Genomic DNA, 23,442 nt, shown 5'->3' with positions numbered 1-23,442 from the left:
GAACCCAGAAACAGTTTTCAGGAAACTGTCAGTAAGAACATCAAAGCCTTTTATTAATTCTTAACTACCACTTTGAGTAGCCCCTTTCGACTTGAAGTGCTATTTTGTAACATGAAAAAATGCCAGATGAAAAGTATATGGCCATATATTGGGCGATCATGGCACAGTCCTGGCAGTATGTGTGAGGACTGGCCAGGGACTGCCCTGTGCCGGACACAGATGGCTGGCTCCCACAGCCCCACTGCAGGACACAGCCACTTGGGTAGAGACTCTGGAAAACTGTATTTAAGAGAGGGGAAAAAGTGCCAGATGGACAGAGAAAATGGGAACAAAAAGAATGAGAAAATGGCAGAGGTAAGCCCAATGGCAGAGAGAAACCATTAGGTACAGACTGTGGACAGCTCACACCCAATTCCCTTGCACTACAGGGGTGGTGGTGCTGGTCACCAGGGAACCTGGAGTGAATCTGAGCCTGGGAAAGGAGGGAAGAAAGGCAGGGTTTTAATGAGTCTTTTTGTTTTCACTACCTGAATTAATAATGAAATATTTATATTAATAAGCAATAATTTGCATTATTTGTTCCAAGCAAAGTCTGTTCAGCCCATGATGGCAAGTGGTGGTACGCAACAACCATGGCCTTATCTCAACTCATAAGGTCTCCTTTCTGTTCTTCTCATTTTCTCCCCTGTGCCATCATGAGAGAAGTAAGCAAGCAAGCATCTGACAAGGAGCTTGGCTGTGACCCACCATGGCAGCCAGGGAAGAAAAACACCTACTCCCCTCAAAAATGTAGCTTTTTAGGGTGACTTTCTCATTCAAAAGTATGAAACTGTTTCTTGAACATATTTACAGCTCATATAATTTATCTTTGAGAACATAGCATGCATATCTTCAAAATGCATAGTATTTTCACCAATACATGTAGTAAAAACAGGATCTTAAGGAAAAGAAGTTTATTTTCAGTAAAGTTTGGAATTCTTTCAATATACTGCCAGCTATGTTTTTGATGTCTTCCAGTCTATGATGGCTCAATGAAACACGGGAATTAGGAAAATTTGCTTGCGTATTTTCACTGTGCTTACACACTATCATTGGTTCCAGAAGATCCATAAACAGCTTGTGCAGCTTGTGCAGCTAAACCAGCAAATTATATATTTGTACTGCTTCTACTTCTGACTCTTAGAGTCACTTTGCTTAGAAGCTTGAGGGCTATCAATTCTCCCATATCTACCAAGGGAAAGAAGCCTCTGCATCAAAGTTAGCTGCTGCTAGGAACATTCCTGAAAGAGCTCAGCACCATGACTGCGCAAGGAAATAAGCTGCTGCAGGATATTCCAAGACCGTTCCTTACTCACCGTTTCATTTTGCAAGGATGCTGCTTTTTCATTAACTTAGTCTGGAGGAAAAGCAATATTGCAAAAGCACACAGTAACACCCCACTTTTGTTAGTTGCAGTACATGGAAAAGAGGTTTTGTTTCACTATACAGAGTATTCCTTTTCAAGTCCTGGACAGTCTTAAGAGTTACATGGATTAGAAAAAGGAGCAGGATACAGGTATTTTTGGAGACAGCTGCTGCTAACTGACTGACAGTGAAATGATTGCCTGATTACCAGCAAAGTACACAGGAATTAAAGCACCTTGCTAAATTACCACACTTCCACAGAAATGCAGAGGAAAGTAGAGCATGCTCTGGGACTCCACTACCAGTCGGTGTCAGCTGGACACACCTGGATGCCAGTGCTTAAACACTCATAGCACTAAATGCTTCAGTACCAGAGGTGCAGAGGGTTGACCTTGGCCAGTAGCTAGACCCCCAACTCAGCCCCTCTACCACTCCCCGTCCCCAGTGGGGGGGGCAGGAAGAAATAAGATGAAGATCAGCAAGATAAATACAGGGAAATTACTTGCCAAATACTATTACAGGCAAAACAGACTTGGGGAAAATTCATTTATTGCAATTTACAACAGATTTGGATAAGGAGAAAAAGATAAAAATTAAAGTGCTTCCCCACCCCTATCTTTTCCCAGGCCCTCCTCTATTTTCCCCCATCCCCAGATGGCATAGGAAAGAAAGTCAGTACAATTCTTCTCTCCAGCTCCTTCTTGACAGGCCACATATCCTTCAGGAAACACCCAGATGCTCCTCTGAGGGATCTTCCACAGGCTGCAATGTGAATGAGTATCTGCTCCATAAGCTGCAGTGGGAACACATGCTCCACCAGGGTCCTCTCCATGTGCTCCACGGAAACGCCCTGGAGTCTGGAGCACCTCTATCCTCCCCTCTCCCTCACCTAGCTCACTGTGCTGTTTCTCACTCCTCTGCCTGTCCAGCATTTTTGCACTTTCTTAAACATGCTTTCACAGCAGCACCACGAACCCAACTCGTGTGCTCCACCTCAGCCTGGTGTGGGTCTGTGGCAGAGCCGGCTGTGCCTGGCACAGGGAAGCCACAACAGTTTCTCACAGATGCCACCCTACAGCCCTCCGCAGCTACTAAAACCTTGCCATGTAAGCCCAAAAATCAGATGTATCAGGTCTGGAAGCGTCAGACCTCAGGATTTTTTGGCTTCAGAGATGGCCTCCAGATACTGGACTAAAGTAAGAAGCTTTCCTTAATGGAGGAACTTCAGTGGCAGAGTATCTTTTCAGTGCTGAGCTAGCACTTAGCTTGGATCTGCTCAGTGCAAAAACAATTGCTTCTAGTGATCTGGAAAATAAAGTTTACTCCTTCCTCTCAAGCCCAAGAATCACTGCCACACAGGACCAAGACTGTCTGTTTTACTATTTAGATCATTCATTTCTAAGACTACTACTGTAAATACAAAGCAGCTCCCTAAGCAGAAAGTGAACCTAAAGAATTTATACTTAGATCATTATCTGCTTAATAGGATTTAAATTAAAAGATTTCAACTTTGAGGATCCATCAAAGCAATGTACAAATTTGAACTTCCTCCTCTATTACTGCCACTTCATTTGGAAATTGTAACAGGAACTACAAATAGCAAATACTAAAGAGAGTTGCATGACATTCGAAAACATGAGAATGAAACCATGGTACAGCTTTTACGAGCCTCCAGACCAAAGAAGTATACTATGTTAGACAGAGAATTATACATTTCAAAAAATGATCCAATTAAAAAACCTTCATAATTCCCTACTGTAAGCATATGACACTTCATTATAACCAAGATTTCTTCAGGAAAAGTACAGGTGCAATAATAATAATACATAGTCCCTGACAAAAGCTAACTGAAATAACTTTTTCATGAATCTTTGCACATAGAACACAACGCAAATAAAAAGAGCAACCTGACATTTTTCATCTTGAACTTACTTGCTTGTGTTGCCATCACTACAGTGAAAAGCTGAAATAGCTCAAAATTAACACATTCATGGAAAACAGAAAGCACAATACAATTTCCCTGGTAGGTAAGATGTTCAAGCTACCTTTCTCCAACTACAGTCTTATTATTTCACTATTTCTTCTCATTTCGGCATCTCTTAATTTCACAGCAAGACTACTACCTTTAACATCTAAAAAGCACTCCAGCAAACATGACAGTCTAAGTTCTGAGACTCTGCAGTGTCTTACATAGTTTAATGTGTAACTTGTATACTGTGTGTGCTGAGCAACTATTTTAGACTTAGGTGTTTCACTGAAGGTGCACAATTCTAAACTTGTTCTTTAGCCTTACTGTAAGAAAAAATCCAATGATATGAAAAGATGATTTAAATAAGTCAATTTCTTTATATTTTAGATTTTTCTTAGACAAAAGATGAATGGATTTTCAGATAAGGGTGGCAGCATAACATTCTTCCTGTCCCTGCCCACCTTCTGCCTTCCCTTTTATTTATCAAAGATTTTTTTGCGGCTCAGCAATGACCAGAACCTGCCTTTGGTGACTTTGCTCCCTCATGAACATATAAGACTAGTTATTTATAATCAGCTGTTGAAGTAAGCAACAAGCTATAGTGCTGATATCATGAAAGAAATTTTTATTGCCCTTGCCAAAGAAATGTGCTTCAACCTGACCAATTATAAACCTCTAAAATCTGTAACTGATCCATAGCAAAATTACATCCAAGTACAATGTGTGTTTTCTCAGGATTTAAATACAAAGTGTTTACTAAAGCCTGGTATGAACTAATTTCCAGTGACCATACAGAATAAAAGCAGGAATTCCAGTATTTCTTAATGCTTTTGCTGTCAAAGAGAAAGGATGCATGAAATTTAACTTAGAATAGATATATTTAGCATGAGAAATCCATCAGAGCTCCCTGTCCCCAAGGATATCCAATTAAAAACTGCATCATTAGGTACACACATACCGAATCTGCTCTCATTCTGACAATGTATATTAAGATAAACAAACAAACAAAAACCCTGAACAAAACCAAAAAAACTTAGTTCTGGCTACTTTCAACTTTTTTAGTATGGTACATGACATACATGTCAACTTTTCCCTTTGGTCTGCAGTATTACAGGATTAACACGGACCCTGGTATCTGTAAAAGACAAAAGCTGCTTTTGCCACTGCTTTCAGCTGCACATGACAGCCACAACCCTTCCCAAAAACTGCTGCTAATCCAAATCTAGTTCAAAGTCCAAAATGCTCTTGTGATTATAGTGTTATCAGTTTTGGATAGCAATATTCCTTGAGGCAAAGCAATTATTTCCTTTTCATAAATGATAGTGAGACAGACTTTATTTTTCTAAGTTTACTCTGTTAAGAAAGCGGCACTGATCTATAACGATTAAGGTATGAAGTATGGAAGTTTCCTCCCACATTAATCTTCTTTTCCAATCATTCCTACCAGCCTGTATTTAAAGAATCGAAGTGTTCAAGAGCTGACACAGACTGAGAGACATTTGCTCTCTAAAATCCTAGTCTCTTTTTCTCTTTTCTCAGGCTTCTTGACAGCCATTTCTGCAACAGAATTTTGAACCACTGTGACCTGTGACAGCACAGGTGAGAGGGCTTAGATTCAGTATTCCAAAGCTGAGAAATTTCAGTGCCACTTATTTAACACAGGCACTCAGAAATTAGAATACTTATCTTCTAATACACAATACGAAAAATGTTTCTATTTGACATGGACATTTGTTTTTTAAGGGAATAAGATGCCATGAAGTAAATAAATGACAGCAAAACACAGATTATCAGATACAGAAATTTACCTTGCTGAGTATTCTGTTCTTGAGTTCGATTCACAGTGAGGTCTAGAGGGCTATCCTGTTCTTCCTGAAGGGAGTTTTCCGTTTGGTTCATTTGGATACTTTTACACATCAGACTTGGTTCAAATGATGAACCATTTCTGTTCTCTTGAATTTTGCTACTTTTTGAAATGTACTCAATCGCAAACTGACGGATCATTTTTTTCATTAATTCCTGAGCAACTAGGGGAATGTTAGGATCACAGTTCTGAGGAAGATCTGGAAATAAAAAACACAGGCAACAGATACATTAAGAACCAAACATAATTACTTTTCTTATTATAAGTATTTCCTATAAGCACACAAATGAGTTAAATAAGTACATCTGTAATGAACATATTAATTCGGATGTCTAACAAGTTTCTTTAATGAGCATTCCTAACTGGAGGTCACTTGGAAGAACATGTTTAGTACAGACTGTTAATTTTTACGTTACTCGTCTATCATAGCATGCAAGTGTATGCATTACTTATGGGAGTCAGATTCTGTATTGTTGGCAAGTAAGTTGACTTTTCATTTACAGACTGTTCATTTTCAGTTCTGAAAATAAAGAATTTTGAATACAAACCAAAAAAGTAAAATAAGACACGGATTAATACAGAAAGAAGTTACTTTCAGAGAACAGCCATAAGAATAGTTTTAAAGTGTAGTTCTATAGATTAGTCCTCTTCAGAACATATAACAATTGGACTTCTGAGGAATTGATCTTAAAAAGGAAAAAAAGAAAAAAGAGATGTGTTCCACTCTCAGACTATAATCCCCATTGCAGGTTCAGGATTGAAATGTCAAAACCAATATGATGCTACTTGAAATGTCCCATACAAGCAATTGAATACAAACAAAGTTTTAAACTTTTACTGTAAAATCTTACAGGATTTTCAGGACATTTTCAAAGTGCTAGCAATGAAAACACTTGGGAGAAAAGCTTTATTTCCTATTCTAAACTGAGTGTATCCTATTATTTGCTTGTGCATGTAACATTTCAATGGACAGAAGTATTTCATTTTAGAAACAAACAAAAAAGGACCAAACATGATACATATGGCTTTATTTTAATGTTATTTATCAGCTAGAAAAAAGCTAAACTTATTAACAAGCAAAACAAACTACAATTGTGAATCACCAAAAAGAAACCTAATAGAAGCAACAGAAAAAACAAAATGTAAGTGTAACTTAGCATAAATAACAATGTAATTAAGAAACTCACAGTAAACTGCGCTGTTGCATTGATGACTGCAACACACCACAAGACAAGCACAATTGACCATACTCAGAATACTGTGTTTTCCCTTAAATAGGCAGTAACAGTAGCACTTACTTCACTATCCCACTCTTCCTTCTTTCCTTCAACTTTACACCTCTCCTATCACAAATATCCTTTTCAATATTTTAACCACTGCCCATGTTTGAGTTCCTAGGTAATGAGTGAAATAGTTTTCAATCAAGAAGGGACAGGGATTTAAAGCAAGTGTGAAAGTGGTAAAGAAGAACTAGCTTTTAGGTAAGCCCTGATTCCCTGGAGGAAATACCAAAGGACATGGTTCGGTAGTTACTGGGATAATAAAGTTAATCTGAAACAGATAAAACAGATTATAAACTGAGTTTTGTTTTCATGGAAGTGAAGAAACTGAAAGGCCTGGGTTAGGTAGATGTTTGCATGCAAAGTGTACATTTCCGAATACGAAGTTTGGAGGATCACACAGCATATTTGCTCAAGCATTTTATGCCAATGAAGCTTTATCCATCTACTATCCAGAGAGTGACTGCCGGCACTGATCAAGAAATGCTGCTCAAGTTTAGGATGAATGTGCAGAAGATCGTCTGCTTGACTGTTTCAGGTTCATTTAAAACATATACCATTTGGAGAATTAATTTTCACCAACAGAACATTGCAAGGAATTACAAACCTGCACCTATGAGGTCTGCTCTCTATAGCACAACAGGGCAGCTGACTGATTGCCCAGATGCTTCCTGTCAAGACCTTTTGGTCAGCCTCTCAGCAGTGCTTGATGAGGTACAGTGAAGCTCCAACATTTGCAAGACATCTTGGCTTGAAGAGAACTTACCCAAGGCATGACAGAACAAATCTGCTTATGGTTAAAGCTCTATCTTCCACCAATCTTTCAACTAGATCTCTATCAAAATATCTAAAATTGACAGGTGTTTCTCAAAGATAAAAGGTAAAATTCTAAGTATGAGATAAAATTCTAAATGATGGATAACACCTACACAGAGAAAGATCTTTCCCCACCATGTAACCTCCAGGCATAGGTATGCTCTGTTTATATTGCTATTTCCTGATTCCTAAATAATGAACCCAATAAATGTTCAACTGGAAGTTACTATCCTAGAGACACACTTAGAAGTAAAGAAAATAAATTCAACAACAGATATTGGAGCAGTAAGGCAATAGGTGTAAAGTACTTATGTATATGCAAAATACGAGAAAAGAACACGGGAAGTTAAGAGACGAAATTAAATAACTGAATTATCTAGGAACAAAAGTGTTTGCATGACAGGGAAATGGTAGTTCTAGACAATGAAATTTACTGATCAACAGTTAAGCTTAAAAAACCAAAAATTTGACTGCCTGTAATCAGAAACTCATACAAAATGAATTATACAAAGCATTATCAAGACTGAGTATGTGGTCTGGAATGACCCTGCTTATATAGAGCAATTAGTCTCTTGCATGCACACAAGAAAAGCTTCTTTGACTACTTCTGGATAACAGGTGATTATCAGTGCAAATGGGAGAGTTATTTTACTTTCTGGTGTGATCTGTACCTTTAAGAAGCAAAAGACCAGAGAGTATAGGGGACCTACCATTAGCTGGAAAGCACAACAGCCTGGAACAGATTTCTCCTTATTAATCTCCATCCCTGCATCAATTTTTATAAAACTGCAAGACAAAACTAATTCAGAACTGCCAAGTTTCTACTGCCTTTCTATTCCACTTTAGACTCTTCACATTGGTAACAGCCAAGCATATATTTCTTTTAGACACTTGGAGGAGAAGTCAGCTTCTCCATTAGGAGCAAAGTCACCTTTTGACCTAGTTAGAATAATAAAGGATTTATCTTTTTGTTCTTATAATATTTTCTTTAGTATTAGTTTAATTTTTTTGTAATAACTTCCAAATACTCCCTATGAAGAATAAATGCAGCAGAATTTCTCATATATTCAACTGCTACAGCTATTGTCAGTTTACAGATTTTAAGTTGATTTAATCTAAAAAGGTAATATGAGGGGGTGATGTGTGTGTATCTCAGAGCATATACACTGAAAGATGTGCTCCCAGGGTGCCTCTGAGGTGCTCTTGCTGCTAAATGCATATTCAATCTACAGGGTTAGACTCAGGTAATCTAAACTTATCTGCCATAAATGCAAATAGTGTTGCTATCACATTGACTGTTCTGTAATGTGAATCATTAACTGGCAAGTCATGGTGGAAGTACCTTGGGAGGTCTGTAGTAAAACTGCTTGTTCAAAGTAGTCATCTATGAGGTCAAATTGGGTTTCTCTGGATTTTACCTAGTTAGGTAAGGAATACTTCCATGGATGGGAGACTCTACAACCTCTGGGTGCTTGTCCTCATTTTTCCTCACATTAAAAAGAACCTCTCATTTCAACTTGTTTGCAATCTGTCATTATCCTGCTATGCACCATTGTAAAGACTTTGACCCTGCCTTAAAATCATAAAGTATCCTGAGTTGGAAGGGACCCAATAAGGATCATCAAAGTCCAGCTCCTGGCCCTGCACAGGACAGCTCCAAGAGTCACACCATGAGCCAGATTATTGTCCAAATGCTTCTTGAACTCTGTCAGGCGTGGTGCTGTGCTGGTACTGTGACTTCCCTGGGGAGCCTGTTCCAGTGCCCAACAGAAGAACATTTTCCTAATATCCAGCCTAAACTTCCCCTGGCACAGCTTTGGGACTGAGGCTGACCTCAGGTCTTGTCACTGGTTACCACAGAGAAGAGATCAGAGCCTGCCCCTCCACTTCCCCTTACAAGAAAGTTGTAGACTGTACTGAGGTCTCCCCTCAGTCTCCTCTTCTCCTGAAAAAGGCAAGTGACTTCAGCCACTCCTTGTATGGCTTCCCCTTTAAAGCCCTTCACCATCTTTGTTGCCCTCCTTTGGATGCTCTCTAATAGTTTAACATCTTTCTTTTATTGTGGTGCCCAAAGCTGTCCCCAGCACTCGAGGTGAGGCTGCCCCACTGCAGAACAGAGCAGGACAATCCCCTCCCTCGCCCAGCTGGCAATGCTGTGCCTGATGCCCCCCCAGGACAAGGCTGGCCCTCCTGGCTCATGTTCAACTTTCCATTGACCAGGACCTGCAGGTCCCTTTCTGTGGTGCTGCTCCCCAGCATCTCATTGCGCAGTTTATTCCACCTGAACATGGAGAAGAACTTCACCCATCCTGTGATTCATAGTTGTAATTTTCCACTACACATGTGACATTTGTAATTAGTCATATAAAATCTTTAAATGCAATGAAACATATTTTAGGGCAATAAAAGTGTTAGATATCTGAACTTAGTATCACTACCAAATATTTCTTAATTATTATCAGCAGATGGCACCAGATATACTTGGTATGACCTGAATAGGGTTTTTTTTCTAAGATGCTTTATTAGGTGTTGCGACTATAGCTACTTACAAAGTTTTAAATTTACATGCCTACATCTGTTTAAACTCCTATTTTTCACAGTTGATATAAAATATGAAGCAGCTGTATTTAGTCCAAGGATCACGTATGTATATGCATACTACTTCAAACCCAGTAGAACAGTCTCTAAAGATTTAGAATAAAATTTAGCCCTAATGTTCCTCTAGTTTCTCTCAGATCACTGCAGACCTGATGTTATTAGGATAAAAGAAGGCTGAATTTGTATGATATAATTTGATTTTTTCTGCTTGTGATTGTCAAGGTAACAGTTTGAAGGCAAGAGAAGAGAGTAATAAACATCATGTAATCATGACTAACGGCAATGATTTAATTCAAAGCTCACATTTAGGATTAATACTTCCTCAGTTTATGTGCTGCACCAGTTTGCAACTATTCAAATCTGTACTATTAACTATTCTGCACATTAGGTGGGATCACTAGACTGCAAAGTCTATGGTGACAGATTTGATGGACAGTTCAGAGTTATACATGGATTTGGCAGGACAATGAATAAGAAGTTAAAGCTCCCAAAATAGTATTCCGTAACAGTATCCCATTTATTGAAAACGAGTACTTTTTCATTAAAAAGCCAACCTAATGACTTAATTTCTCTTCTGACACAATACCAAAAGGCAGTGGAAAGCAGCAGGGAATCACAATCCCCTTTGCACCCTACAATCCTCTTGTGTGAGCAGCAGGACTAAGAACACCCGATTGCTTCTCAGTGTGTTTCATAAGCTCACTCCATCTCTCCCCTTTTGACAAAAAGGCCACATTTTCTTGTAACAACCCCGCCTCAATAGCCACCAAACTGTCCCAGAGATGCTCTTAGTTCTACTTGTAAGACCACTCGGGTCACTGTCAGATTACCAGCACATCAAAAACGGAATACAACTATTTATTCTGAGCTATGTATCATGACTAGTTCAGTTAACTTGACTGATCAACAAACAGAAGGAAAAAGGTTCACTCTTTTGTTGTCATAAACATTCTACCTCTTTTCTTCCTCTACTCAGGTTGCAATTTTCACTACTCTATATCCAGTCATATTTCTAAGAATCCTCGTAAATGTAGTTGAAATGATCAAGAAATTCAGAGTCAGTGAAGACAGTAACACTGGCAGGTCAACACAAAAAGTATGCTTTACCTCCTTAAGAAAGCAGCTGAAACCCCACTAAACATTCTTTATAGAAAAGCTGTCATAGCAGTTTACTGCACAAACTGTGTCAGAGCTCTCAGTGATTACAGAAAACCTTCCAGATTTTGAAAGGACGAATTAGATTTCTTAAAATTATTAATAAAAAGAAACTTCAGGTTGTGGATGAAGTGTGCACAACTCAAAACTACACCTCAGAAAGTAACACTTTTTTTAGTCTAAAATAATGTGTGCATGATTACATTGTCACAGGTTTCCTAAATGAAATATACATTGTCCAAGAAGCACAACTAGCTTATGACAGCTCTGCAACTGAAAGAAAACTACAAAAAGAACTGGTGAACTCAGAGTTAAATTCAGGTATATGGTATGATGTAAGAAAGCCATATTTATGAATGGAAATATTTTACTACATGACAGAGACGTCTAGAAATAGTAAAGAGCTTTAAAAAGCTTACAGGAAAATTACTTTGGGATAGCAAACATGGTACTGAAGATACTTGTCAGAGCAGCCCAGAGAAACTGGAAAGATTCAAGTAATCTCAAACATTTTTCCTGTAATTTTGTGCCTCAGTTCCTTAACTTCTACAAGAGCTTCTCATGCGTCAGTCTTCTCTTGGTGGATCACATCCTGAAGACAGAACCTGATTCACAACTAGGGGTTTTTTTGTTTTGTTTAAAGACATCACACTAATATTGCATGGAAAAATGAACTTCTAAGAACACACAATGTGGATTACTAGAAATAGAGAAAATTAATAGTCTGTGAACAAAATGTCTGACCAAGCATTTAAACAACTGTGGTTCTGCTATATAACAATGATCACGTCACATTCTATAATAATCATAGTAAAAAAAGACTTAATACGTATTTTTTAAAGCACACTGTGTTTTTTTCCCTTAACAAAACAGAACAGTTGAACTTCAGCATTATGTAAGTGGAAAAGCACCAAGTCTACTCTGCTTACACCACCAAAACGGTAAGGAGAGATGCCATACTTGAGAAGAAAGCATCTGGGTTTCAGCTACATTGTTTAGTGGCAACAATCAATGTCTTATGACAAGAAGGACTTTGGATTTGCTGACATGTCTGCTGAGCACAGGCCTTTCCCACAGACAACTGACTACCAAACTCATCTTTCACTAACACAGAATGAAGTTGGGTTCCTAACGGGAAGTCTTTGTTATTTACAGCATCACAAGGGTTTACCCATTTTGGCAGGAGTTCTACCATCTTCTATCCCAGATTCTACAGACAAATTGTCATACATTAATGTTTGAAGGCTGTATGCTCCAGACAACAATATATCATGGCTGCATGTTTCGAGATCTTCTGAACTAGTTTCCTGACATTAAAAAAACCTCCAAACTCACAACCAAATCCCCTCAAACTAGTCTGCAAATTAAAAAAGCCAGAGTAAATAAAATAATAAAATAAAATAATGGGACCGACAAATGAACTCTCTAATTTGCTCACTAGTCTTAGATGTTGTCCATAGAGGCCTAAATTAGCTACAATAGTAAGAGAGTAGTTCATCTTGAGGAGTTTGCAATCCAAACAAGTGTTACTCTGTTTTAAAGAGCCAGCCAAGAATTCGACATTTTTCTGACAATGACAGCACATCTGGTTTAGGACCAGGTATAAGAACTACTCCTTAGCTAAACAATAACTGAAAATTTTTTTGGTTCCTTTCTTCGTAAGTTTATACTTGCACTGAAAAACCTGCAAAAATCAGAAAGCAGACTTTAGATTTTCTTTGTAAAACTCTTCATCTTCCTCCTAAAATCCAAATCAGTTTCTTGAATACCTCATAAATTGGTTTCACATGCCCTTTACATTTTTTTTCCTTTTCACTTCCTGTAATTTGAACAGCTTTATAAAGACTCTGCTAAAACCTGAACTGAAGCAATACTCTTAGTAAATTCTTACCCAAGAATACAGAAGTACTTCAGAGAATCACAAAAAACCCTGGAAGTTTTGCTTTTCAATAGACAAAACCTCTTTAACCTAGCATTATTGATCTTGCAGATCAAACCTAAAGAAGGTGCTAAAAGCCAAATGTTCTTTGTGAAAAACTTCACTTAAAAGTCATTCACTCTACTAAGGTGAAGTCATGCCAAGTTTCACTTCTCCCATGACAGAAGTTCCTCTCAAGGAGTATCGAAAGAGATCATCTGCAGCAGGAGCATAAAGCAGGCAAACATTGAAAAACATTGTACACATCAAGACCAAGAAGAGATCTGACAAAGTAGAAATTTGAAGGAATTAAAATACCTGCCTAGGGAGATGCCATGCAACTGGGCCTGTGATGAGAACATAGTAAGACTTTAAGAAGTAATGAAGTGCCAACTTCATTGGCCATTGTATTTCAAATGGAAAATAGCTGGTTTGAATGAAAGCCAAGAGTCCAAAGGATGGACTCAAAATGCTGTTGCATTCTATTTCAAGTTCTTTAAAATGAAAAAAAGCAAAATGTAGACAGAGCAGACACAAAGTCTGTACAGAAAAAGATTCTACACACCCCAGGTTCAAGGGCATAATAATCTCTCCTGCTACAGCAATGTAAAAGGGAGAAAACAAACTTTGCTTTTTTCTCTCACCTATGTGAAGGAAGAGAATGTGTCTGACTAACTCTTTGTTAAAAGCAAGAGAGAGCTGTCACCCTAGCCATACTCAGCTATTCTGACATCCACATACACCTACTAAACCCAAGAAAAAAATCAGTGAAAATTGTAGTTCCTGCATTCACAGTAACTTCATTCACATTTCTTCATTCACATGAATTTAGGGAAGAAAATGAGTATTTCTGCTGCTGTTGACAGTGAGTAACCAAGTAACTTTCATGAACTAAGCTGACTTGTCACTCACTCATGTACTGCTGTATCTTGATGAGTGTCAAAGAACAAGAACAGTCAAAGAATTAATGAGCTACTAAATACTGTATTTTGACAAGAAGTTTTAACCTCTAACTTGGATGTATTTGAAGGAGCAGCTTTTGTGCAAGAAGATCCCAAATTCTATTTTGCATTCTGCAAAACACATTTTCTCACCTAAAATGTTTTTCCTGTAGAAAGCCAGAAGTGAGAATTTAGGAACAGAAAACGTTTAAACGCTTAAAATTCTAGAGAATGACACCTGAGGTTGGGATGAAAACAAAGTAGCAGCTCATGGTAAAAAGAAAAATGCGATACAATTTATGAACAGGGATTCAAAGGAGTGACACATAATGCATCAGGACAAAGAGGAATGGCAAGTAGGAAGAGTAGTACTTCATTTGGTGATTCAAGTAAGAAAAAGATTAAGGAAAACCAAAGGAATAGAAAAGAGAAACAGCAGAAACATCTATTTCAGTAGATAAATAAAAAAATACTTAATCAAAATTAACCCTGAATAATTTGATTCTTCTAGGTTTTTTTGTCATATTTCATAATACAAAAGACTTTTATTACCTTTCTTTCGAAAGAGTGCATTTAGATAGTTTTCTGCTTGGCATTCAATCTTATCAGTGTTGGACTGGCCCTGAGATGACAGTTCCTCTGTAGGCGTTGACTGTGAAGAACCGAAAACTGATGCACGATCCTAGAAAACATATGAAGATCATAACATCTTTCAGAAGTTAGTCTGCTGGTAGTAAAATATACCATTAAATTATTGAATGGAATAGAACTACTAAAATCAAACTACCTTGAGTCAAAATGCAAAATTAACTTATTTGCAAAATTTAATTCTCTGATTCTTACTTTCATACCAAAAAATGAGTGTTGGGAAGTAATGCTTAATATAATGCTCATACTTACACTGGCTGTTTCTTTGTGTAAATTACAAAAGGAACATTTCTCATCCATAGACCAGTCAGTTAGCTCTTCTGGCTCACAGTCTTAAAGGAAGAAAAGAAAGCTAGATGTTTTAAACAAGCAAAAATGGATTTTGAGAACAAAATACACATCCTAAAATTCTCCTAAATAAATTCCATCAATAATATATGTATTTATTGGCACAATGCATTCAGTTGTATTCAATTCTTCAGATACTATCAAATTCTTGTCTGGCTTGTACAGCTCATCTTACAAATAGCAGAGAGTGCCTTTCTTAAAAGGAAAGGTAAACTCAATGTAATGTAGTAATTAAACTGATTATCTGTCATAATTAGTGGAGGCACCTGAATACTGCAAAGAAAGCTATGAATTTTAGACATCATTCTTTTTAACTGAGGTGTGCAAACTTGTAGTAAACTAAGCTAAGAATTAGAATATGGACTCCTCATCATGTGAGCTACACACGTTGTACTTACAGTATTTTAACTGATTTGATATCATTCCTATAGGTAAATCCAAGCCTTACACTCACTTGTAGCACTTTATTTATCTAGAAAAGTGCTTTATATGTTTTATCAGAAAATGTACTTTGGTCTAGACGGAATGCAGGACTTAGACTTATATTGCCTATATAAATTCCAGTCTTCTACTGAATGGAGACACATCATCTACTTTCTTTAGACAACTTACTAAGCCTCATTTCAAAAATTAAGAGTTTTCAACCAATACCCTTCTCTTCATGAACACCATTTACTTTAACACTTTTCCCAAACCAACGGTGCTAATAGTTAAAACTAAGCTTCTAATTTTTTGTTTAAAATTGCACATGGCAACTTATTCCAGTTTACTTTTCTGGCAATATTATTCTTGTATCTATGAACAGAAACTGCTTAGGTATTTAGCACCTTGATGCATTTACAGAGACTAGCATTACCCCCTTTAAACTTCATTTTGTGGCTAATCTAGTCCACCTGGTTTTCCTCGTGAGATTCAGCTCCATCTCTTCTGCACAAGTCTCACTTGAACACCTGTTTCCTGAACATGGGGACCAAGACCTCACGATTATGTCTTTTACCTTTACACCAGACTTCCTTACACTGCAGGCAGTACTGTTCCTACAGTGTCCTAGTTATGCAGCAGCTGCAGTGTTTTGGCAGGTGAATGCAAACACGATTAACTACAACACCAAGGTCTTCTCCACCCTGTTCATTTCCAGTTCATGTGCTTACAACCTAAACAACTTTTTCACCCCGCATTACTAATTACTAGGTATGTTTCCTCCTTGTCTCTGTACCACTAAATTACAATCACAGTTCTGTTTAGGGCGGTTCTTGAGATTACCTGCTTTTAATAGCACATGATGGTAGCCAGATCTTGGCTGGCTGCCAACCCACCCCCCAACCCAGGGATGCCCTCATTCCCCTTCCTCAATAGGGCAGGGGTGAGGAAATAAGATGGCAGGGGAGAAAATAAGAAGGAGAAACTTGTGGGTCAAGATAAAAACAGGGAGATCACTTACCAATTACTGTCACAGGGAAGTCAGATTCAACTTGGGGAAAATAAATTTCATTTACAGCCAATAAAAACAGATTTGCATAATAAGAAAGGGAAAACACTAAACCACCTTACCGCCCCTTCTTCCCAGGCTTCAGCTTCACTCCTTCATTCCTGACTTTCTACCTCCTCCCCCACCCCAAACAGTGCAAGGAGGATGGGAAACAGGCTGCCCTCAGCTCGTAAGAGTTCCTCTCTGTTACTTCCTCCTCTTTTTCCCCTGGTTCCAGCTTGGGGTCCTTCCCATGGGCTACAGGCCTTCACAAACTGCTCCACTGTTCTTCCCACAACTACAGCTCTTAATGAACAGCTCTAGTACGTGTCTTTTCCACAGGGCACAGTCCTTCAGGAAGGGACCACTCCACAAGAGCCACAGCTCCTGCCAGAAAACCTGCTCCTGCATGGGCTCCTCTCTATATGCTGCAGTTCCTGACAGAGGCCTGCTCCAGTATGGGATCTCCATGGGCTGTAGCTTCCTTCAGGGCATCTCCACCTGCTCCAGTGGGTCCTCCATGGGCTGCAGTGTGGATATCTGTTCTGACATGGTCCTCCATGGGTTGCAGGTTCTACATGCTTCACCATGGTCCTCTCCATGAGCTGCAGGGGAATCTGCTCCAGTGACTGGAGCACCTCTCCCCTCTTCCTTCTCTGACCTTGCTGTCTGCAGGGTTGTTTCCCACTGCCCACTGTCCTCCACACTTCTCCCACAACTGCTGAGCTTTTACTTCTTCTCAAAGATATTATTAAAAAGGCAAAATCAGAATAAAATGACTCTGAAAAATAAAGTTTTTTCAGTTGAGCACAAACAAAATGTAAGTAATTCCAGATAATTACTTGAACCTAGTTTACTCAGATCTAAAATACTAATTTAGAACAGAATTCTGTATTAATGTGTTATATGCTTTCAGGGATGCAAAACAGTAGTTTTTACAGGTTGGACAGCTGATGATCATGAACAGACATAGTATTTTTCTTGGCTGGACAGTAACAAGAGATAATGAGTCATTTTTGCTGAATTAATCTAGCTGTCCCAGCCTGTTAGAGCTATTCCTTTAAGATGTCCACAGCATAAAGACAACACTATTTCTTCATAACAAGTTCATTGTTTTCCTTGCAACCATGAAAAATTATTTATGAACCTTGGGATTCTACACCTAACTCTAAGACAGGTTTATGCTTTCAGAGAAATTCTTCTGCCTTGGAATCTTGAATTTCCACTGGTAAAAGTCAAACTAGAGAGCAATCCTTGTGTATTGCCAAAAAAGCAAACCTTGAGAAACATCAGCTCTACATAACACTAAACCCTTTATTCAAAGTAGTACAAATCATGTACAACATATTAAGTCTGCCAGTGTGCTAAGCAAAACTGACATCAGATAGCAGACACATACAAGATATATCAAATGCTGGACAGCCAACAGTCTCAGGTCACCACCACAGGAAACATCCTGAGACCACTATTAAGTTTTTAACTACAGATAGGCAGCCATACTCTCAGAAAAGTCAGAGGCACAGACAGCACTTTAAGCAGAACAAACTTGCATCGGCTGCATTGAATTTAGGATGAATCTTCCCTCCCCATTTTATCTTGCTTGGGGGTCAGATGATGAAAGATTTGCAGACAACCTATAATGCTTGCCAGCCCATGAGAAAAAGTTGCTAAGACTGTGAAAACAGCATTTTAATATTAAACACAGTACAGATTATTATTATATTGACACCAAAACAATTTAGCACAAAGCTGTTAAATTTGTTTCCATCTTTTAAGAATAAAATGGTGAACTTGGACAAAAAAGAATTTTTATTCATTTAAGAGATTCAAATCTTTGTTTCCCCAAACCACTTTTCCCAAGAAGTAATGCTGAATTAAGTAAATTAATCTGTAGTACTGAACGGATTCCATGTTTCCATCTTACAATACTAAATAATTATCTAGTATATCTAAATACAAAATAGCTTAAAAAATTCAAGCCTTACTTTCCAGTATTTTCTGATAATAATAATAATAATTTTCTGATTATTATAATAATAATCCCAAAAGATTTTCCAGCTATTTATGACAATTTTGAACATATCACCCCCTTTCTTTTTATACAGCACTACCGCTTCCTAATAAGTACATTAAAACAGCTGAGGTGTTTACCAAGTACTTCCTATTTTTAATTTCATAAAAACTCCAGTTCTATTAGATTTGTGTTTCTAATATAATTTTTCACTACTATAAATACTTCAAAACAACATAAGGAAAAATAAAACCTTTCATCCTGTATAAAGAGGATCTTTTCCTGGAAAAAAAATTAATAATGAGAGCTGCTTTTCTCCAACAAGACAGCTTGTCCTCAGTGGTTAAGAGAATAAAACCCCAGGACATAATTCCCCCAAAAAGAAAGTACACACATACCACCTGATTGGAGGAAAAGCTTTTTAACAGTTTAGCTAACTATCCACAAGTAGAATGTAAAGAAAAACAATTTATATGTGAATCTACTTATACTCATTTTGAGCTAAGGCAAGGATTAGAAAGCCCTAAAGATTCATTGACATAAGAAGCCTCAGTTCAGAGCATGAACCAAGGTCAGATGCCAAGATACAGAACTTGACACCTTTGCAATCAGAAGCTGCAGAATCCAAGCAGTCAGGAAAACAAACTGGTGCTGAATAATGGTGAGAAGAACCATTTAAGCAAGTCCAAAATAAATCCTACACATACAAGAATTTCAAGATACAAAACAAAGGTTTACAGGGTATTTTTTTTGGAAAGTATAATGGTCTAGCAAAGCTGAAGTGTACCTTTTACCATTTAAATTTAAACTGTCATTACAAGTTATTATTCACTCAAGTAACTTTAAGAGAATACAATACAATAATTTAATCTACAGACCAAATACTATTTCAAGACAGGACTAAGGAGGAAATATATCAATCATGTTACATTTAATGCACATTATTGATTTTTTTTTTCATGTCACAATAGATAAAACCACGAACGCAAGAGAAAAAATGCTATTGTAGCTAAGCAGCATATATTTCAGCCAATTCTCACACATTTCTGCACAAGAAAGCCACATAATTTCTTGAGGTATGTTTGAGAAAACATACTCTTGCTGCTAATGAGCAATAATATTGCATGTTGACAGTATAAGTTTAGTGGTTATGATGAAGAAAATGAACAGCTTAAAAGATGCAGTAATTCAGGCACATTGCTTAGAGTCTAAGAACATGAGTTCTAATTCTACCAGCTATCTTTTAACTAAGAAAAATGATTTATTTTGTATCTTAGTTTCATTATCTGTAAAGTGAAAAGTGGCACTTATGACAGTGGAAAGATTTGTACAGATTTTACTTGAGAGTTCTGTACTAATCTTTACAACCAAATTCAGATTTCAAGTCAGAAATAGCCCTGTATACTATATTAATAATAAAGCTGACCTACACTGTGCCAGTATAAACAATTTCACATGGCATTATTGAAGTTACAGACACTATATCTATAAAAATGAACCAAAAATAGTAAGGTAAGGTGGGCATCCCAACCTACCACGCCATGTCTCTCTTCCATGGTTGGCTCCAGAACTAAAATCAATTTTATAGATGCGTCAAACATGGAAATAGGCTTTAATTGCACATTACTGACAAAAATTTTCAGAATTTGAAAAAAAAAAAATAGCTCTGAAACTTTACATTTTAGATAAACACGAATTTAATTTGCAAGACAAAGTCACAAGGACATCAAATAGCAAAGATGTGCAAGCAATGGAAATATCAGATTTTAAATAGGTAAGAAATCTTCAACAACATAAGGCAAATAAGTTAAAAGTTAAAGTTAAAACTTTACCCATAAGATAGGCCAAATACCTGCACACATGAACTCTAAACAAGCAATATAAACTTTACTGTGTAGCATATCACGCTCCCTTAACTGTAGCACTTAGACTTTGGCCACCCCCTCATTAGCTCAGTACTTTCTGCCTCCTTACCCAAAAACAAAAGAAAAAAAATAAAGAAAAAAGAAAATGTCAACTCTTTGATACAAAAAAAAAATAAAGCTTTAACCACTAATCAGTGTAAAGCCCAATACATACAACCTATTGGAATTATAACCTGGGGAAAAAAAAAAAAAAAAAGAGGTACTGTAAACTTATAATAATATCCTGTTTCCTTTTCAAATGTGCTTATCACAGCAGATGGGAGTACTACTCATGAAAACAAGCTCTAATCCAACTGTACATATTTATTAAATGTTTTTATGTCTTATTAGTGGCATGCCTAGCTTGAGACATGAAAAAATATTCTGAAAACATCAGCATTTCAAGTTCCCCCCCTTCCCCATGAAAATACTGTCTTATGCATATGATATAAGCCAAGGAACTTGCACAATATAAAGAGGACAAAACCATAACCAAGTTAAAGCAATCACTCCAAAAATAACCTAAACTAAAACATACAGTACATGCCACTCTACCCCACGTACTAGCACTAAATAAGTGATACACTTTCCAAATTACACTATCAGACAATGAATTGTAAAGACATGGGACAGAACATTTTGAAGGTTCAATAACAGAAAGAACATTTTCTTAAGACATAAAAAGAACTTGGGAAAACACTTCTTGCAAGACTTCAAAGCAACAGCCCTCATGTTGGCAAAGACAGATATATCATTCCACACTTAACTAAGGACTTAGCTGTTATTGACAGCTATTCCAGCAAAACCAAACCCATTTGGACTAATGTTAGGTCTTATAAGGTTAATGGAAAAGGTGTGTATATAGATATATACACACACACACACACACACACTGACACACGCACTTAAATACAGCTATGCCTTTATACATATATAAAGTATAATAAAAATAAAAAGCTTGGTTTATATATAATAAAGATGTAAAAAATATGAATATATAAAAAGCATAAACTTTCTTGACCACTACAAGACCAAACTAGCATCCACTACCTTCCTTCTACCAACTAATGTCAATAGGAAGCTGAGCAGCTTATCTTCCCTCTCGAAAAGATGCTCAAAAAGAAAGTAGGAGATGCACTATTCTGGAAGAGTAAGTATTTCTCATGAGAGCTTCACAGAAAAGCTTAGCTAATCCAAATTCCCCTGTATAGCAACAAAACCTAGGTATCATTTTACCTAGTGTTTTGCTTATGCACAGTATTGAAAAGAAAATGAGTAAATGACCATTGGAAAGAAAAGCATTGGAAGATTTCCTTTTTTCAAATTCAATACATACTTGAAACTACCTTTAGCTAGAAGAAAAACCAGTAAGTTAAGGTCATTGCACTAAAAGCTGGCTCATTTACCTTCAAATAAACTGAGGTCTCTTCGTAGCCTTGGTCCATAAAGCCCTTCTAAAATACTTTCAAAACCTGGAGACAAAAGAAACATTTAAAACAGTAAATCAAAAGTTTCTTGAAAGAAAGAAAATTCCAGAGAACTGGCAACCAGTATCCTCAAATTCTCAGGACAATTTCAAAAATTGTTACATTTATCAAACAAATATTTACTCATTCCACTATAGGACTACTCAGCAGCATTAGAAGATAAAAATAAGACAAGGCAACTGCCATCTGCCCACAATCAGCCTATTAAGCCATGCCCCAACAACCTCATTAGACTTAAAATAACTACCACAGAATCTTAAAGGTGGAAGGATTAGCCTCATTGATCTATGTAAGTGAACGAGTTCCTCTCTTAGCAGGAGAAACAAAGTCATGTACAGAGAGAGGAAAAAATAAAAATAAATGAAAACTTCAAGATCAGAAACTTCTCATTTAAGATCTCCTGAAACAACATAATCTGAGCAGGCTAATATTTCTACGAATAGAAAAAAGCAAGCTTCTTTTGCTTCTGATACCATGACAGTGCTCTCTAGTCCTCTGTATCCGTACAGAAACGTTTTAAAACTAAGGATTAGATAAATCCAATTATTTTACAGATTTACCAGCTAGTCTGTTTAGGTATTTGGTAAAAATCACATATTTCAATAAGGCAGATGAGACACAGAGCAAATAAAAGGATTGAAAAATAAATAAATAAATAAATAAATTTTAAAAAAACCCCAAACCCACAAAAAAATGCATGACAACTGATGAAATATGGTAAGAATTTACAGCACCAATATAACAGAAGTTTTGTTCAATATAGAAACAGCTTCCAAGTTCCCCCCTTTCTCCTTTCAAATAATAAGCTTACTTGAAAATAAGAGGATAATTCAAAGCAGCATTTGAAGGTTCTCATTCTTTATACTAAAGGCCTGTCTGTAGCTATTTTGCTAGACCAGAACTTTGCAAGACTATTTTATCATCACACCACAAAAAAGATACCAAAATCTTCAGGAAACAACTGCCATCAACAAAGAACATTCAGAATCACAAAATTTGCTCATCATGTGATGTCTTTTAAGACAACACAACATCCTGTTCTCTCACCAAAGACTGTATCTACTTTTTGGTTTAGATTGTATGTGTACTAGTATAAGGAAGAATAAATATGTACCATATTCAAAGCAGACAAGGGAAGCTATCTTAACACATAGGAGCTGTTTAGTTTGACAGGTCAGTTTTTTTATAATTTGCATTGCAAAGTAATTTTAGTATATGGACTATATTGCGAATCAATTATAATCTCGACAAATCTGCTATTTTAACAATAAATGGATTTATACCTTTATATCTTGAGCTATACGGATTTTATCTTCCACTTTTGTTTGTAATAAATATAGTATTATGAGACGACACAAATTAAATGACAAAAGCACTGTCCTCTCACAAATAGATATACACATATCTTTTAAACAGTCTACAAGAACTAGAAAGCAAAAAGCCCAAGGCCCAGGCACACACTAAAATTTACCTTAAAGCATCATCCAGTGACTCTTAGATTCAATGTAATGTAAATTCACATCATATTAGCATTGCACAAATTCCCTGTTCTTCTGGCTTCAAAGGGTTACAGACAAAAAAAGCAAGAGATGAAGCCTGAAGTTAAGACAGCAATTCTCCAAACACAACAG

General features: G+C 37.0%; 1 protein-coding gene across 1 annotated transcript in view; it reads right to left on the bottom strand.

The window, feature by feature from the left end:
• Window positions 1–21,796, bottom strand: part of LCORL (ligand dependent nuclear receptor corepressor like) — a 31,383-nt gene extending 9,587 nt beyond the window's left edge. Inside the window, exons 1-4 of the mRNA XM_008645024.2 lie at window positions 21,731–21,796; window positions 14,846–14,925; window positions 14,498–14,627; window positions 5,182–5,436 (exon numbers count right to left, since the gene is read on the bottom strand). Coding sequence (XP_008643246.2) covers window positions 5,182–5,436; window positions 14,498–14,627; window positions 14,846–14,893 — 433 coding nt within the window. The 5' untranslated portion in view covers window positions 14,894–14,925; window positions 21,731–21,796. The remainder of the gene's footprint in view (window positions 1–5,181; window positions 5,437–14,497; window positions 14,628–14,845; window positions 14,926–21,730) is intronic.
• Between the last annotated feature and the right edge of the window lie 1,646 nt (window positions 21,797–23,442).

Source organism: Corvus brachyrhynchos, unplaced genomic scaffold (assembly GCF_000691975.1).
Source record: "Corvus brachyrhynchos isolate BGI_N302 unplaced genomic scaffold, ASM69197v1 scaffold80, whole genome shotgun sequence".
NCBI classification, from domain to species: Eukaryota; Metazoa; Chordata; class Aves; order Passeriformes; family Corvidae; genus Corvus; species Corvus brachyrhynchos.
Note: the sequence above shows the minus strand (reverse complement) of the source record. Positions and strands in the feature narration are given on the sequence as shown.